Source organism: Podarcis filfolensis (assembly GCF_964270895.1).
Source record: "Podarcis filfolensis genome assembly, chromosome: 11".
Classification (NCBI taxonomy): domain Eukaryota; kingdom Metazoa; phylum Chordata; class Lepidosauria; order Squamata; family Lacertidae; genus Podarcis; species Podarcis filfolensis.
In genome coordinates, this window is record NC_139613.1 from 57151079 (window position 1) to 57170300 (window position 19222).

Sequence of the window (19222 nt, forward strand, 5' to 3'; positions counted from 1 at the left end):
CAAATACTCAGGGAAAATAAAACACTTGGCATCAGTCTGTGAAACAGGTGGCAAGCAAATAGTTCTAGGCAGAATATTCCATACGCGGAGCAGCACCTCAGAAAAAGCTTTATCCTTGGTCACACCTGTCAGTACATTTCTATAACACTTGATTTGAAGAGAAACTACTGGTCTCTTCCCCCCGCTTTTTCAATCACAGTATTGTACTACTTATGGAATTATAGCAGCATTGCTATGATAACATTACAACAGATAGTGCTGGTGCAAATGCTGATTATGAGAATGGTCTTGTAACCAATGCCAAATTGATTTCAAACCATACTTAGTATTACAAATTGCAATGCATGATATTAAAAATTAATGTGCTTTCAAAATTTCATAAGGTAAGCACTGTAGATCAATAGAAAGTGCCAGCCATTTTGAGAGTGTTTGTTTTCTGTGAAGCAGTGAAAAAATCAGAGCTGTATCAGTGGACAAGTCGTTGGGGTCCTGTTGTAAGGTAAATAGGAATCTGCCTTAGACTGAGTCAGACCAGTGATCCATCTAGCTCAGTATGGTTAGCACTGTCATTGGAGCTTCAATCTAATCTTGAGCCTGAGGCCCTGCCAATATAAAACTTCCCAATGAAGTACAGCCTTTTTCTCTGGAAAGTTCTGAAATTCTGAAAATTTCAGAATTTTTGTCTGATCAAGTTCCATATTTCCCAAGGCAAAATTCTGGCATGAATGTTGTAATTCCTGCATTGCAGGGGGCTGTCCCCTTTGTCCCCTTTCAGCTCTATTGTCCTGTGATAATGGTGAGCTGCTTCATTCTTTTATAATGCAAGATGTGTTGCTAGATTAGGTCTGCCAAGGGTTTTCCATCCACCAGATGCTTGCAAATGTCTCCAATGGCGCAGGCCTCCCAAGAGGATTTTGGGCCCCTCATGTGCCCCCAGGACCCTTCCCAGTGTAGACTCTTTCAACACTCCACATGCCTCTGAGGTCATCACAAATGACTCCCAATGACAGCGGGATCTTGGATTTCTAGGCTCAGCATGAACTTAGTGTCATCTCTTGGGCTTAGGGTGATAGTTTACGCATTGCCCCCAAAGAAGGGACCACTCATTTCCAGTTTTAGCCAGGGCAGAGGTGGACAAATGCACCTCAACATACTTGGTATTGGTTTCAAGTCTTTGGGATAAGAATGCCCATTTCAACCACATGCTTCATGGAAGACTTGGGAAAAGATCTGAGGTTTAAAGAAACCAGTGGTGGCAGCACAAAAAACATTTTGGGGAAAATGTTCAAAGCATAAGCACCTGCAAATAAGAATTGATATTTTAACAGAGAAGGAAATTTTAGGGGGGCTGGAACTAAGTTGTAATGGTGAAGGCTGGGTGGAATATATTGAGATGCTGTCTAGGGACAGTGAATATTCATGAAATATGGATCTCTACACACTTGGTGGGTCTTATATCCTCCCTCTCTCTCTCTCTCTCTCTCTCTCTCTCTCTCTCTCTTATACACAAACAAACATACCTGTCTGCTAGCAACGTTCTGTAAAGTATATGTGTGGATGTTTGTGTTTTGGTATTAAAAGATCTTTCAAAATGGGAACTTAATATTTGCTCCCAGTTTCTCCATTGAACCTTCCTAGTTTCCTTGAGTCACCCAGGGGGTAGAAAACAAAAACCCAACCTTGTATATTTCAAGCTAATGAGTTTAGTGATCCTACAAACCTGCCTTTTCAGCCACAGAACACTGCGGTAAAGACATGACTGTGAGCTGCTTTTTACTTGATTTCATTAGACCCTCCCATATGCTTTGTGTAAGATCCCTAGTGTGTGTTGAGCTTGAATAGTCAGAAATAAAAGGGGTTGAAGCTTGCTTTTAAAGTGTGATTCTTGGAGTGCTGAAGAAAGTTCAGATTGCTTTAGGTGCCCTTGTTTGTCTTGTTTTCTTTTCTCCTTGCTGTTAAGAATTGGTGTATGAGGACTACAAAGCTCCTAGGGTGGTTGTCTTCGGGGGGGGGGGGAGAAGCGCTTAGTAATATTACCTTTTTTTTGCTTTCAGGTGTAATTATTAATATGTGAATAACAGTTTTCTTTGAAGTAGTGGTGCGGGTAGAATTTTTTTTTTGGTATACCTTTTGTTAAAGTATGTTAGCATTATGCTTCCTTGTAAAGATGACTTTCAGAAATGAGGCTTGTCAGGTCTTTGTGAAAAGAGCCCTCTTCTCTCCCCCCTCCGCCAACCATTCATTCAGCATTGTTCATGGCATTAACACACCATTGAACAAATTGCCCTTCTTGCATATGCTAATCCTGAACTTAAAAGAACCCATTGTGACATGTTTAATGCTTTTGCTGGAGGGAAGATGAGAACTGGAGGCATGTCAAATTATCATGTGACCCAGAAATATCTCAAATGCCTCTCTTCCCCTTTGGGTCAACAGTTTGTACTTAGCATTATCTAAAAGAAAGTAGCCTGTAGATTGTGGACACAATTAGTTCTTGCTCTTGCATTTTGGCCTTCCTTTCACATTCTGAGTTTTATGTTGGAAGTGGGGTTTTTTTTTGTTTTTTGTTATTGTTATTTTAAAGAAGTGCTAAGCAGTAAATTGGCTGAGACCAACCATTTGTGTGTTTTATCAGTTAGGCAGTAAGGTCATTTCGCTTCGTACTGCTTTGTGTTTCTTCAGTTTATGATTCTTATGGGTGATATCCAACATTAGTCATACTCCGAGCAGACTCACTGAAATAATTGGACTCAAGTCCATTAATTTCTCTGTGTCTGCTCTGAGTAGGATGACACACAAGCAGATTAAAGCTTACATTTGCTTATTTACTTACAATAATTTATAAGCTGCAAATACAAAACATTCCTGATTGGTGTACAGCATATTTAAAACAAAGCGATATAGGAGTAAAGTATAAAACAGGAAAGATTCGTGAATCTGAAGGACGTATTATATTCTTCTTGTATGGCTTGATAGTTGAAAGGTGGGAACCTGTTGTGAACTGCCCTGTGGTCTTCAGATGAAGGGTGGTACACAAATTTAATAATAACCACGCCTCCTGTGGACCTCCAGATCCTGGTGGACTACATCTCGTAGCATCCTTGACTATTGGCCATACTAGCTAAGTGTGTTGGGAGCTGAAGGTTCTGGAGGTTCACATGTTCCCCACCTCTGTTATACCAGTTTCTTACGTAAATATTTTTGTTGAGTACAGAGAGATGCAGGCATATCAAATTTCTATTTATCTAGAACAACATGGCAGCCACAGGTATCTGCAAATTCCTCTTCCACCTGCCCTGCCCAAAATAGGCTTGAAAGAAGCATTCTGTTGTAGACAACAAAATATATTTTGATGTCGTGTGCCTGATGCCTGTGGTTTTCTTCAGTTTCCAAATGTGCACCAAAAAGGTTGGTGACCCTCAAACTGGAGCCACTCTTAACTGTTCAGCTGAGATCTAAATAGAGCTGGCACGCCTGCTGTCTGCTCCTTTCCACAGGCTTTCACTTAAAGGAGGAGTAATATATTAACCATTAGCAATGCAAATTTTAAGGCAGACTGTAAATTAAGAGGAGATTAAGACAAACTCCTTTTCAGAAGCACAAATGCTTTATGCTTGGCTGAAATATTTTTCATGAGTAAATCGCCCCTGAATTTCTCCCCATAAAAAGCATTCAAATAAGACTATATATAATAACAAGCTCTTTGATTCAGGTGACTTGCACAAACCTATTTCCTAAAACAGCTGCTTTGTGGGTATCTGAATCTGCTTTTAAGGTTTTTGTGTTTGTAAAGTACTATCTGGAAATGTAATTAATGTACTTGAATAGCGAAATGCTATCTGGAAATGAATGCAAGGGTATCATGTGCCTATTTCAAGCTTAGGAAATGTGTGCAAGGAGATCTTTAAGGTAAATGTCTACTACCTTGTGTTTGTGTTTACAGAGTAACTCACTCTTGGTTCCTGATAGCCTGCGGAGCACAGATAAACGAAGGAATGGACCTGACTATTCCAATGACATGAAAAAAAGAAAGGTGGATGATAAGGACTCGAGCCACTATGTAAGTAAATCTGTCAACGATGATTAACTTACTTTCAGATACTGTGCATGTATGGAGGAACTCATAGCTGGGCTTCATATGGTCATGTATGTGAAGGAGCGAACACTGGCAGCCTAACTTTTGCTTCACATAAAGGGATGTCAAGAATTTGATCTTATTAGTTAGGAACTGTGGTTCTTTCCCTTACTTTCCTCACCACCTTCTGGGTCTCTCAGCACTTTTTCTCTGAATTCTGTCAGGTTGCCAGGATACCTGTAGCTCTCATCATTCCAAGAGTGCTGTCATTAAGACTGCCATTATGTCTGAACTGGGCTTTTTCTTGTTAATGAATGACCTTGCTTCTGTGATCCTTGATAACCATACTAACAATAGGATATCTTTAGCCCAGATAATGCCTGAAGTGTAGTTCTGCTGCCAGACCTAAGCCTGTCTGGCAGTGTGTGCTCTATGGATGGGAGACCATTTGAGAGATTCCTAGAGTAGAAACAGGAGAATGGTATAACCTACAGGTGAAGAGCAAAAGCAAGAGACTCATGGGAGAGTGGAGATCAGGTGCCACCTTGTATATCAGATTATCTAGCACAGGAACGTCCAACAGGTAGATTGTGATCTACCGGTAGATCAGTGACCTGAACCCCCCAAAAGGGGGTAGATCACTGCCAGTTTTTAACTCTGTGAGTAGATCGCAGTTTCTTGGGAGTTGGCCACCCCTGATCTAGCACATTTGTCAGGTATGTTTTTATTTTTGTACAGAAATTGATGTTCTCTTTTTATCTGATTATGATTCATCCATCCATCCATTCATTTCTTACCCGTCATTCACCATAAGGTCCGAGGAAAGGTTGCAATCATGTACTCATCCAACTAAAAACAAATAAAACAGTTTATACAGTTATGAAAAGAAGTGAAATCATTCCACGTAAAAGCATCCCAGAACAATAATGATTACTAATAGTAATTCAGTTTATAATCTTCCCAAAGAAGCCAATGACAACAAACATTGATATCATAAAATATTATAACAACAGATTAATACATTCTTTGAAAATGTTTTAAAAAACACATTTATCAGCCAATGATTTCAAGGTTGCCAGGGATAGTAACATATGGTCATCAAGTGCTTGGGTAAACAGGAATATTTTTAAATTTCTCTTGGAAGTCAGTAATGAGGGAGACACTGTGTGGTATCAAGAAATGTGGTCCAGTGCCCCAGTGGAAAAGTCAACATACAAGATGAAAGCATTTGGAAAAGGAAATGAAACAGACAACTTTGGTGATATATGGTACCTTTTAAAAAAATTGCATGCAATAAAGAAAACAATTTTATATCTTTTCAAATGCATATTAACTTATGCTTAACATTCACAGATCTTGGTTAACTGTATTGCTTTCTATATATTTCTTTGTGTTACCTTATTATAAGGACCATGTCCACACATCAGCGAAATTGATTTATTATACTTTCTTTAAAAATGATCCATTACATTTAAGCCTACTGTTTGTATCTTTATCAAAATCAAATAAATACATTTTAAAAATAAGGTGGAAGACAGATAATCTTCATCAGGTGGGGCTTTTCACAAATGGGGAACCACCAATGAGAAGGCTCTGTCATGGGTAGAGATGGGATGGCCTGGAAAAAAAAACAGAAAAATTGGGGGAGGGAACCAGCCCCCCCTTTTCCCCAAAAAGCCATTTTTTCTGGAAAAAATTGAAAAAAACAGTTTGATACAGTTTGAATGTTCTACACATTTTTTCCCCCAAATTTTCTGGGGGGAAAGGCTTTGGGGGGAAACGGAAAAAACCTGGTCCCCGCCCCCCTTTTTCTGTTTTTTTTCCCAGGACTTCCCATCTCTACCCATGACAGAGCCTTCTCTTGGTGGTTCCCCATTTGTGAAAAGCCCCACCTGCTGAAGTCATGGGTCAGTGCTAACCAGGCAGCCCCCAGTAGCAGCACCACCAATGACAGAAATTAGCAGAACAACAGAAGCTGGCTAAAGAGGGGCATCTTCAGCAAACAGCAGAAACTACAATGAAGATGCTAGATGCACTTCTCTCTATATATATCTATATCCAGTGCTTTTTTCTGGGGGGACACAGGGGTACGCATACCCCTAAACATTTTGTGAATCTAAGTTTGGCCTCATTGAGGGACAGTATTTCAATATGAGTAGGAAAATGAGAGTACCCCTAAACATTTTCTGTGTGAAAAAAAACACTCTCTATATCTATCTATCTATCATCTATCTATCTATCTATCTATCTATCTATATCTCTATATCTCTATATCTCTATTTGTATTGTTTAAGCCATGGGCTTGCAATGTATTTGATCTGTATTTATGTTTGGTCTTTACAGCTAAAGTGAATAGACATACTGTAGCAAAGTGTACTGACCAAAAACAAATACTTTCTTTTCAAATTTAGGACAGTGATGGGGACAAAAGCGACGACAACTTGGTCGTGGATGTGTCCAATGAGGTAAGTTGCTTTGCACTGGAATGTATATAATTGGAAGTGGGGTTTTTTTTCCAAGGCACTGCACCATGTTTCTGAAAGTTGTGGATTACTTATCTCTGGTTGAATATCTGAGCTACAGTAGTCCTCCCTGTGGTCACTGGTCTCTTGGATAGGCACAGGGGAGTGAGGCACAATAGTAGTGATTTTCCATGCAGAGGCCAGAATACTTTCACCACAAGTCATGGATGCTTTGGAGTTCTTAATCTGAGGGCCTTCTGGCGGTTCCCTCACTGTGAGAAGTGAAGCTACAGGGTATTAGACAGAGGGCCTTCTCGGTAGGGGTGTTCTCTTTGTAGAACAACTTCCCATCAGATGTCAAGGAGCTAAATAACTACAGTGGTACCTCGGGTTACATACGCTTCAGGTTACATACGCTTCAGGTTACAGACTATGCTAACCCAGAAATAGTGCTTCAGGTTAAGAACTTTGCTTCAGGATGAGAACAGAAATCGTGCTCCAGCGGCGCGGCAGCAGCAGGAGGCCCCATTAGGTAAAGTGGTGCTTCAGGTTAAGAACAGTTTCAGGTTAAGTACGGACCTCCGGAATGAATTAAGTACTTAACCTGAGGTACCACTGTATACAACTTTTAGAAGCCATCTGAAGGCAGCCCTGTATCAGGAACTTTTTAATTCTGTGCTTGCTGTTGCCTTTGCCCTGCCCGCAAACCATCCAGGACCCTTCATCTCCACGGGCAAGTCCTGCGCATTCACCACGTGAGAACGGCATAGACAAGAACCGCCTCTTGAAGAAAGATGCCTCTAGCAGCCCAGCGTCCACTGCCTCATCTGGAAGTTCTACTTCCATGAAATCCAAAGAAATCGGTTTGGTGAGTGTTACCCCTCTGGCCTGACCACTGTTGTATATTTGGATGCCTAATAATTATCTATTTCAGCTTCACGTGTAAATGGTGCATGTCAGGGGGTGGTGTTAGATTGGGGGAGTGAGCCACCACCTAAGAAAACATAAGGTGGTTGTGCAAATAATAAATGAAATGCCCTCTAATCAAACACTTGTTTAAATCCAGCTCTCTCAAGATCAGTAAGAATTTTGCCCTTTCAGTTCACTGAGATATGGATTGCAATTCTGTCAAATTAATTTGTTGAAAGTCAAAACAGTTAAGTTTTCTAGGCTGCAGCTCTCAACAGATTGTCAAACACACATTTGTCTCTAGGACCTTTGGATTAATCTGAGAAAGTATTCAATATTTATACACACATTAGGATCCAAGCAGTGTGATCTTCTGTCATTAGCATCATCCATTGACCCTTCTGTACATGGGTGATGTTGTAAAGTAATTTAATACCTTTCAATTATTTGAACTGATCAGTTAACCAAATGTATGAATATTTTGACTCCCGACCAGACAAAGCAGCATTGATTTCTTTTTAGCTTTTTTTGTGACTATTCTCCTAGATTTTCTAAATGTTATGTTATGTTTTATTTATATCTCTTATGTTTTATTTATATATCACTTTTCGGCCCCAACCTCTATTTAGTTGCAAACCATTACGTTTTTATTGTTATGGCAACCAGTTAGTATGCTATACAGGTAATGTGAATTTTCAAATTGGAATCTTGATTTATATCAATGATTTAAATTGGTCTTCTCGCTCTCTGATGTTTAAATCCTAATTTAAAAGCTCTCACTTTCACATACAGCATAAATGCTGCTAATGTTCCTTGGAATTTAGGAAAATAAGTCTAGAGAATTAGGCAGTTAGCACTAAACATCTCAGTTGTGTAACATGGCCTGGATAAAAAGCAATGTTTCTTGATACCAGCATGAAAAGGGCAGCACACCGGTTCTGAAGTCCAGCACACCAACCCCACGAAGTGATGTGCCAACCCCGGGAACCAGTGCCACTCCAGGCCTTCGTCCAGGCCTTGGCAAACCTCCATCAATGGACCCTCTGGTCAACCAAGCAGGTAACACAAACCACTTTTGATGTTGTTTCCTTCATGAATACTTACAATCATTATCAAGAAGAATGATGTGTTAATAGCTCCCCTAGCTTGTCTCTCTCTCTCTCTGTTTCTGATGTGTTTGCATGCTGCTGCCTTCTGAAATACTAACATAGTTTGAATTTCTGATCATTATTCCAAGTGCTAGTTCCTTTCTGAAACTATTATCCCATATTTGAGACTGAGACAGCTAATGTTTGTTGAAGTGCGCATAATGACAAGCACAGAACAGCACCATGTGCATCTGTGTGCTAACTGCAGTCGGTTGCAGCACCAAATGTTATAAATTATGCCCAGTCTCGAAAGAAATATGCCCAGCGACCTCTGGAAGTGTTTCTCATGGGCTGTGGGGAGTGAGAGAGAGAATGCTGCAGGCAGTCAGGATGTGATGAATATTATCTACATTTTCATGTGCCTCTTTACATCTGCTTCTTTAATGGGCAAATGTTAAAAGCTATCACATTCAGTATTGTTGAAATGGGTTTATCACAATTGTATGCACAGTTCTATAATAATTTTTTTTGAAAACTAGTAATTGATCAAAGTTAAAATTATAGAGCACTTAACGGAATTCAGCTATGGAACACTCTAACGCATATTATTTGCTTCAGAGAAGAAGGAGGCTGTACCCTCCCCTCACTTCTACCTGTCAGTCTCCTTTTACTATAGCAGCCATCTCCTCCGCCCCCCGATCATTGTTGGGGACACGGCTTAGGCACCACTACCCTGGCCAACCTTGGGGTGAGGGCTACAGCCCCCTCTGCTCCCATGTTTCTGGAATCCATAAATATGCAGGTTCTGGTCTGCACAGCTGCAATTTGGAGATGATGTTAAGCACAGTTTGGATTATAGCTAGCGCTGTGGACACAATAGTTTGGGTTTTGTGGAAGAAGCACCCATGTTGAATTCCAGGGTGCCTGTTGCTTTCTGTGAAGAGGGATGACAAAGGAAACTGTCCTGAGCATCAATATGTTTTCTTATTGCACTGCAGCTGCTGGCTTGAGGACACCTCTTGCTGTTCCCGGACCGTACCCTTCTCCGTTTGGAATGGTACCACATGCTGGCATGAATGGAGAGCTGACCAGCCCAGGAGCAGCCTATGCCAGCCTACACAACATGTCCCCGCAAATGAGTGCTGCTGCAGCCGCAGCCGCTGTGGTTGCCTATGGGCGATCCCCTATGGTAGGCTTGCAAACTGAACTGGGTGGGGACAGGGCTCACAGAGAGAAACCCCTATGCAACATTTGGCATTGTCAAGCTCTTGGGATAGAACAGCACCAGAGACTTTACTGCTCAGCTGTGTGGCTCATGGCAGGAGCAGCTGAAACTACTTTCCCCCTTATTTAAAAAAGTGAAGGGTGTATCTGTCCTATTTATGCATGCTGTCTAGTTTTTGAAAGCAGCCTTCATTGCCTTGCTCCATTAAAAGGTAGCTTGAAACCATAAAATTGTTTCATTGGTTTGCTGAGCACTTGATTATTCTCCTGGGGAAGAAGATATATACACTTAGTGAGTATCTGACATTCATTTTGTTGCAAACAGGATTTTATTTTTCTGTTTCTGTTTTCGTATCATTGAAATAGAGCAAAGATGGGAAACCTGTAGCTCTCCAGAAGTTGTTCAGCTCCCATTAGCTCCAGCCATCAGAGATGATGGGAGTTGTAGTCCAACAAATACATGGAAGGCAACAGCTTCCCCATCCCTGAAATAGAGGGTCCTCCTCCTTGTAGACTGTTCTGTAATGGAAGTGATATATCATAGAAGCTCACATCCATCACATATTGTCTTGGCTTTTTGAGACCCTAGTCTTCCAAATTCCTCAGTATGTGGATCAATTTCATCATGTAGTGAGATTTGTGTGAAATTGTGGCAAGTTCAGGTGCAGCATTAAACTGTAGTTTAGTTTTTATGAGAGTGTGCAAATCTTCGGCTCAAGAGCTCCATCCTGGGCTCCTCCATCACAGCCATGACGGAGATGGAAAGATTCTGCTTCCTCAGCTATCATCCAAACCTTAAACTGTGGTTAATCTTGATTGTGGTTAGTTGAAACAAGTGGACTTCATAAACCAGGGAATGCCAACTCTTTTGGACTAATGGATGCATTTTTAATTTTGAGAGTGTGCTGGAGGCAGCAGCCACAAAATTGCTACCATAGAGAGGGTGTGGCATAACACGAAATGGCTCCCATGTGGAGCATGGTATAACACAAAATTAGAGAGACAGTTATCCCCCCCAGCAACCTTAGGTTTACCATGGTAATGTCAGCTGATTTCTCACTTACATGCACACTGATTCTGTTGCCGTCTGATAATAACAGAGAACGTCCCTCAGTTCCAGGAAAAGTATACAATACAGCTATACCACTCTCTTTTCACAGAAATCACTTAGACGGTACCTGCACATTTTGCCCCATAACCTGCTTTCTACGAGGGTTAGAGACTTATTTTTAGTAGTAGTAGTAGTAGTAGTAGTAGTAGTAGTAGTAGTAGTAGTAAAAAGGTAAAGGTAAAGGACCCCTGACAGTTAAGTCCAGTTGCAAATGACTCTGGGGTTGTGGCGCTCATCTTGCTTTACTGGCCGAGGGAGCCAACGTTTGTCCGCAGACAGTTTTTCCGGGTCATGTGGCCAGCATGACTAAGCTGCTTCTGGCAAAACCAGAGCAATGCATGGGAACGCCGTTTACCTTCCCGCCAGACCAGTACCTATTTATCTACTTGCACTTTGATGTGCTTTCAAACTGCTAGGTTGGCAGGAGCAGGGACTGAACAACGGGAGCTCACCCCATCATGGGGATTCGAACCACCGACCTTCTGACTGACAAGCCGTAGGCTCAGTGGTTTAGGCCACAGTGCCACTAATAATAATAATAATAATAGAGTCTGGGACACCTCTGGAAGTTGCCTTGAGCACAATGGCACTCACAGGCATTTGATTGGTGTCCTCTGTCATAAACTTTGACTAGACATTGGCTTGCTTCAACTGACTATCAACCACTGTTGGTCAAGGTTCGGATGACATAGCAAACTGCAGTTAAGTCTAGAAAAAGAGAAAGCTTCCAAACACCTCATGCCACACCAGAGGAGGAAGGGGAAGCACAAATGTTCCAAACTCACTACAGATCTCCCATTATGTCCAAATGAAGCCAATATGTGGTTTTTCAAGGCCTTCAGAAACATGCTTTAGACTTATGTCTTGTCTATAACCTTTGAACACACACACTTACTTTTTGTGGTGCACAATATCATTCATTATTAAACTGTTTTGTTTATAACAAAAATCCACATTCTCTTCATCACTACAAAGGAATTATAAATTCAAAAGTGTTGATATTTACTGCAGATAAAATCAATACAGTAAAGTTGATCAAGGCTTCGATGTACTTTGTTGTATGCATGATTTGTCAACGACAAAATGAGGCATGCACGAATATAATTTAGCACCTATTTGCCTTGGCCGGTGATAAACAGGCCCACACATCTGGTTAACTTGGGTTTTGAACAAGCCATTTCATTGTTACATTCACATGAGGTATAAAATCAATGCATGTCTTTCTTGAGCTTCATGCTGTGAGAGCCATTGCTTATGTAGCCAAAATGGCAGCAGCCCTGCAGAAGGGAGAAGTATAAGCAAGTTTGCACAAAACAAAAACAAAAACAGAAGGAGGGGCAGGAGATTTGCAGAACAGCCCAGCGAAGGCTGAGCATGCCCAGTGGCTAGGGAATGCAAATGCTTTTTGTTCTGGTGCAGCCAATGGGGAAAGTGTGTTTTCTAAATGGTCAGCGAGTTCTGAGGCATCTATTTGCTCATTATCAGGTTGGATTTGATCCTCCTCCTCATATGCGAGTACCCGGCATCCCTCCAAATCTGACTGGAATCCCTGGAGGAAAACCGTAAGTAATGTCTGACAGCATAACTAAGTCTAAATCAGCCAGAGCTCATTCTGTTTACCTTTTGTCAACACATGACAGTTCCACAGGGGAAGGTCCGTGGAATTTTCCAGAAAGGTTACAGCCAGCTGCTGATAAGGATGTTCAAAATACAATCACCAATAGCATTTTCATACTGTTTTTATTACTAGTGCATGCCATTTCGTTGGCATGTTAGAAGCAATTGGCAAGATCTGCTTCTCTTTTCCTAGAACTTTGCCTCACCAGACTGCTGAGGAGGAATTTAGTACTTGGGTGGAATAAAGAAAATATGTCCTTGTTTTGATTTGTTTTTAATCTGAAAACCTCTCCTGTGAAGATAGGAATTCCTGTTTCTAATTTTAGTATGATCTGAAGATTATTTAATTTTTAGGAAACATTAAAATGGGAATCTGTACTTCTCACTTGCATGTAAACATGGCTGTGCATTCCATGCCATTCGTGGCTTTTGCATGTAGATTTTGAGAGCTTCTACTTCTTTATTTTCTGGCCTGTGTGGTTATTCACAGCAGTGGCAGCTGATGCCCACTAGACCTAGAGGAATAGCCAGGTTGTTGGGGTTTCTCCCCATCCCCATCCCTTGCAGTGCTACTGTGGACACTTTGGCATTATAGTCTTAGAAATAGTACTTCACTAAATTTTCAGTTTCTTGTGTGGGTTCATGCCAAAGAAGCTATGCATTTCCTAGAAGTAAACCACACTGGATTCCATGACTTCGCTCCCTGATAGGCATGCATAGGATTGCAGCCTGAATTAGTTCATCTTAAAAGTGCCACACAGGATTGTTAACAGGGGGACAGATTTATGGGGAACTATTGTGCATTCCTCACCACCCCAAATGTGGAATGGAGAGATATAAAGTGGACTGAGACCTGGGAGCCAAGGGTTAAAATCAGCTGTGAAACTCCCTGTGTGACGTTGCACCAGTCATTGTCTCTCAGCCTAAACTGCTTCACAGGGCTACTGTGAGGAAAGCATGAGGCGAAAGACGACCCATGTATGCTACTTTCAGCTCCTTGGAGGAAAGGTGGAATGGATATAAGTATAATACTGATAAATTGGGGGAAAACAAAATAAAAAGTCTTATATCTGGCAATATCCTGATTTTGGATTGGATTGAATGGAACACAGGCTTGCAAAGACATGCATCTGATTGGGTGGGGAGTCTCCCACTAGCTCTGCCCCAACGCTGGGGCACTGCCAGGGTGTTTCTGAGGGACTTGGATTGACAGGAGTTAATTCCCCAAGAAACAAAATCAACATGGAGGTTCAGAGGGGTTCCCTGGTACTCCCACTGAAATTTGCCACTCCTGGAGACATTGAATGGGGCATAGAGGTGATTGTGATTGGCTGTGCTGCCCAGAGATGTGATTGGCCAGCACAGGAGAGGAAGCATGTCCAGAGTGTCTTGTAATGTGCGGTACTGTATCAAATATGAATGTACAGAGCAGAGAGGCTTTGAGGCTTTAGGGTGGGCAGTGCCCCTCTTGCCCTAATGGACCAGGATAATTTGTTGTGATTGTTTAAATTGCATGCTTGCAAAATGTCCGGTGCTAAAAAACTAAAACCAACAGCAATATGAAGCTAAGGACCTTTGGTGTCCTAAACACTTCAATAACCCAGTGGCTGTTATTGTTTGGCCCATGTTTCTTAGAATTTATTTAAAAACAATACTCCATAATACCTAGTTCTACTCCCCTCCCCTCTCTTTCTCTCTTTCTCTTTGCTGGACGCAGCTTCCATCTTAGCCTGTGCGTACTATATAAATAGACAAGATAAACTTTGAAAATCCTAGGTGCTGAGCTGATCTCCTTTCATTATTTGCCTTTGAAACGAGGCTGACGCTACGCCTGATCACCCCAAGGCAGCGGGATGCCTTCAGTTACCCATAGCAACTTTCTGATGGCATATCCTTATCTGTGATAGATAAGTCTATTGAAAATTTCTGGTGTAGGAGTACAGATAATGCACCGTCTGCCACAGATTCATATTGACAGCAGGAGAGTTTTCAGCTTCAGTCTGAAAAGCTTGCTTCTTTCAGGCACACAAATCGAGATGTCACATTGAATTTATTTTGTAAATGGGATGCAGCGTCCTTGCTGTGTATCCTCTTCTTAGTAGGGGGGAGATTTCCATTCCCCTCCCAAACAAATAACTGCAACTCCCTCCGTGTCTCAGCTGACTGGTGCTCTATTATTTCATACCCAGAGCAAGTTGTGTGTTGCCTTATGTTTGGGTTTGTTTTAAAGCCTTGTGTGCTAGTTCTGTCTTTCCTGAAAATAGCATTTTTCTACAAGCTGATGACAATTAGAATAGAATTGGTTGCTGTTTTTTAAAAAGAAATCAGCCTCTTAGGAACACACTCTTGTTTTCCATTCTGCTGCTATTGAAAGAACTCCCTCTGGACAACCTGTTTCCTGTTTCTCCTCTACCACCTGACAACATGTTAACAGAATGTAAGGCCCACAACTTTTTTTTAAATAGCCTGGCCCTTAGCATCCAAACATACTGTAAGCTTCTTTTCAAAAATATAGTCTCCTTTCTACTGCTTGCCATTTTATATAGTAATCCTTGTACACAGTGAAACTTCCAAGACAGCATGCATAGAACGGTAAAGGTAAAAAATGCATAGGATAAGAGTCGTAGTGGCTTTGGCCAATTGTAAGCTGACCTAAAAAGTTAGGTGTCCTTTTGTACAGTGGTGTGGGTTTCCTGGAGAAATTTTGAACCAGAAAAATTTGCAGTGCAAATTAGGCTAATTTGCATAGTATTCTTTGTATGGAACACGTACAGTTCACATTAGAAAAGTTACTGATGCCCTAGAGAGTGCTCTAGTTTAGCATGTTTATTTTACTTTTATTTAGTAAGCAAAGCTAAAAACTTTGAAACTGTTCAAGCTTGCCTAGCATTCAATTTTCAGTTGGCATCTATTTATCATTAGTAATGAACATGGAAAATTAAAGCACTTACATTTTTTCCAGCTCATATCACTGCTCTTTTGTTCTTTGAGGTACTGCTTCCCAAATTATTTTTCATGCAAGAGATCCCAGACTGCCTTTTAGACACCAAGGCTGTAGCCTATTTTCTTTCCAAAAGAGTTTCCTTCTAAGCTTCTAGTTTATTTCCATCTTTCCGTCTAGTTGTAGTTGTGGTTTATTCTGGTGCAGCCTTTTGTAATTTCACCTCCATACAAAGTAGTAATCAGTGTGATCCCACAGCTTCCTAACTTGTGCAAATCTGGATAGTGAAAATGGTATGTGGTCATGTTGATCTTCCGATATAACAATATTGGTCTAATGAACCATAGTTTATTAGTGTGACCCCACACACCATAGACTGAGAATGAGATTTGTGCTCAGGCACTCTATCTTCACTCCCTCTCTTCTCATCCTTTTATGTGCCCAGCTTCAGTGCCACTGTGGAGGAGGAAGTGCATAGCCCACCACTCCTTCTGTCTAATAGGCCATGGATTAAACTGCAATTGTTAGGTCTGAATGGGGCCAATGTGTCTTACTTGACCAGGTAGTTCAAACGTCTTCTGGCAGCATGTTGAGAGAAGGAAACTAATTTCGGTTATATGTTGATGGTGATAGGTCCCTGGCTGAGTTTCTTCTGTTTTTTTTAAAAAGGGAGCGCAGACTAACTAAATTGCATAATCAATATTTTAAGCCCTACAGAGAATCTAGCAAATGGGTAACTAGCAGTAAGTGAAAGTATGAGGTGGATGAGGAGAGCACTTTATTTCCTATTTTACTTCCCTTGGTTCATGTGATGTGCTTCGGGCCTCTAAGCAAGTGAATGCATTGATTCCTCCCTCTCTCCCTTGAATAGCCATGCCTTCCTATAAATCATCTAGTGTTGGCATCTGCTGTGAATCACTGAATGGCCAAGGACCTTTTTCAGGGGGCAGGGGAGATGTTGTAGGGCCACGATAAGTAATCATTAAGCACTGAAGCCATTATTCAATCTATCTGATCACAAGAGCATGGGAAGCTGCCGTCTACTGCCTCAAACTACTGGCCCATCTAGCTTCGGGTTGTTTACACGGACTGACAGAGCCTCTCCAGGGCTTCAGGCAAGGTACATTCCCAGCCTTACCTAGAGATGCCAGAGGTTGAGCCCAGGGATCTTCTGCATGCCTGGTAGATGCTGTACCTTGGAAGGTCATGACAGCATTTCTCCAGATAAATTTAGGCATCTGCTCATGTTGATTTGCGTTTTGCACTCAGGAATTGATATGTGTGAATTGCTGGAGGAGGCAAGGAACTAAAAATAACATTTTCACTTTGCAAATACAACATTGCATCAAAACTGTGCCCACGTGGCTATTTCCCAAGCCAGGTGGCAGTTGTGTGGAAAGAAGGCACGTCACCGGCATTGCACAAGTGTGAGCTTTCTTTGAGTTGCTCCACAACATCTACCCTGCTTGCAAGTGTGAACTGGTACACAGTTATGACTTAGTAACTGAAATAGGCCAGCTATGTGACTTGGGGCTTCCCCTCCCACCTTCTTCTTTTCAACCCAAACAGAGCATACTCATTTCACGTTACTGCAGATGGTCAGATGCAGCCAGTTCCTTTCCCCCCAGATGCTCTCATTGGACCAGGAATACCGCGTCATGCTCGCCAGATCAACACCTTGAATCACGGGGAAGTGGTGTGTGCTGTCACCATCAGCAACCCAACAAGGCACGTGTACACTGGTGGGAAGGGATGTGTCAAAGTCTGGGATATCAGCCAGCCTGGCAACAAGAGTCCTGTTTCTCAGCTGGACTGTCTGGTAAGTTTATCCTATAGAAACTGGAGTCCAGTATTGAAATATAGGAACCTGGTGAATTTAACTAGGTCATTGGCTAACATCTGAACCCCCTAAAACAGCCTTTCTCAACCTGTGGGTCCTCAGATGTTGTTGAACTACAACTCCCATCACTCCTAGCTAGCAAGGCCAGAGCTCAGGGATGATGGGAGTTGTAGTCCAACAACCTCTGGGGACCCACAGGTTGAGAACCACTGCCCTAAAAGGACCCCTAAGTAAAAAATGAAAGTTAAATGTTTTAAACAGCAAGTAATAAAAGCTAAACAATGGAGCTTCAGAGAAACCAAGCCAAGGATCAAATACCTGTTGGGCCCTGAACCTTGCTTTCTTAGTTGGAGCTCAGAGAGGTAAGGGTGGGTGTATAAACAAGCCTACTTGTTTCATCCACTCTGGCCTTTGGCCCTGCCCAGGTAGCCCCCTGAAGTTTGCCCCAAAGAGCAAGCAGTTTCAGGCAAAGAAAGGTTCCCTATCTCTGCTTTGCTTCTACATGGCAATGGCAGATAGAACTGGTTTCTTGCTCTCAAGCCTTGCAAGAACCAGCGCCCATCTTCTACAGCTGCTTCATTTTCCCTTGTTGATTTTGGCACCCATTTTGCAGCCTTTACAATTTTGTACCCCCAGAAAGCGGGCAGTGAAGAAGTGAAACTCTTATGGGGCAGCAAATCCGGAGTTTAACTTTGATTGTGTTAAGGATTGCTCAGGCTGATCTTAGGTGAACTGTTTGCCAGATGTAAAATGGCGAAGGAATGGCTTAACAAATGTGGCATTTGTACCAAATACTTAACTTTTATCATTAATATTTTAGGAACCTTTCATAAGGTATTATAAAAAGGCCTTACTCCCAAGGTGCATTTTGGAACACTACTGTGTTGGAGGCTCCATGGTGGAAGACTGTTCTTCCTCTTTGCATGCTGTTCTGGAGCTTCTCCTGATTTTTTTTTTTTTTGGGGGGGGGGTTGCACAGGGGAAGGGGGAAACAACCCTAGTGGGGAAACCCTTTGCATGGGCTTCTGCTAACAGAACCAGAGAGTTGAAACTGACTCCATGAAGCTCTATGAAAACAGTAATGTTGATGGTAGTTTTTAATGGGGGTGTTCAAGCCAAGTCCTATACTTACTGTCCCCTTTATGTGTCTTTTTCTACTGCCACAATGTTACCTGACACCAAATATTGATGTCAGAAAAGAACAGTCTCTTGCCATGACAGAATTTGGCTCTGTTGAATTAAGGGAAGTGTAGCACAAACAAACACAAAAATAATTGCTTTCTCCTTACTTGCACTGCATGATTTGTTACTAGTTTTATCCTCTTGGCTGCTTCAGAATTTTTACCACTCTTAATGTGACTACTGAAAATGAGCATAATGACAACTGCTGCGTTTATGGACTAAAACCTGAAATAGCTGGAGCCTGGGGTTTTCCATTCCTTGAGTCCCCCACCCCAAGCTTTTCAGCAACAGGTGTTCTTAGGAACTTGGGATATTAATTATCAAAGAGAGCTTCTGTAACCACTGAGGGCGCACTGATTTTGTCCAAAGTGATTTCTTTAGCACTGCACCACACTGTTAGAAAACAAACAAACACTTATCTTGGATCGGGTTCTTTTTGAGATACTTAATGTGCAATAAGATGCTAGAATTGTCATTGCTCATATTGAAAACAATATAAAGAGCTATGCTTTCAAGAGAGAAATTCACTGAATTTTCTTAACTGCTGTCTCTGCTTAGATGTGAACAGTAGAAGGCAGGACTGGCAGTGATATGTGTGGGTTGGAAATTATATGTCCTGTTCAGATGATTGTGCAGAGCTACATAAACCATGGTTTATGAAGTGGGTGCTGAGTGCTCCTTCTTCACCATTCCCTCTACCCATTGTATGTCAACTTTAGCATGAAAATCCTGCTTTGTATTACGCTGGAGTTCTTCTGAGCTGAAGGACGACA

At 41.7% G+C, this 19222-nt stretch overlaps 1 protein-coding gene across 2 annotated transcripts in view; it reads left to right on the plus strand.

Annotated features, from left to right (window-relative positions):
• LOC310744879 (transducin-like enhancer protein 1) overlaps nucleotides 1-19222 on the plus strand; it is a 77444-nt gene that overhangs the window by 46827 nt on the left and 11395 nt on the right. For both annotated transcript variants that reach the window (XM_083576789.1, XM_083576790.1), the window contains exons 9-15: nucleotides 3944-4060; nucleotides 6487-6540; nucleotides 7253-7405; nucleotides 8361-8505; nucleotides 9533-9723; nucleotides 12355-12431; nucleotides 16997-17246. In XM_083576789.1, the coding sequence (XP_083432915.1) occupies nucleotides 3944-4060; nucleotides 6487-6540; nucleotides 7253-7405; nucleotides 8361-8505; nucleotides 9533-9723; nucleotides 12355-12431; nucleotides 16997-17246 (987 nt within the window). The remainder of the gene's footprint in view (nucleotides 1-3943; nucleotides 4061-6486; nucleotides 6541-7252; nucleotides 7406-8360; nucleotides 8506-9532; nucleotides 9724-12354; nucleotides 12432-16996; nucleotides 17247-19222) is intronic.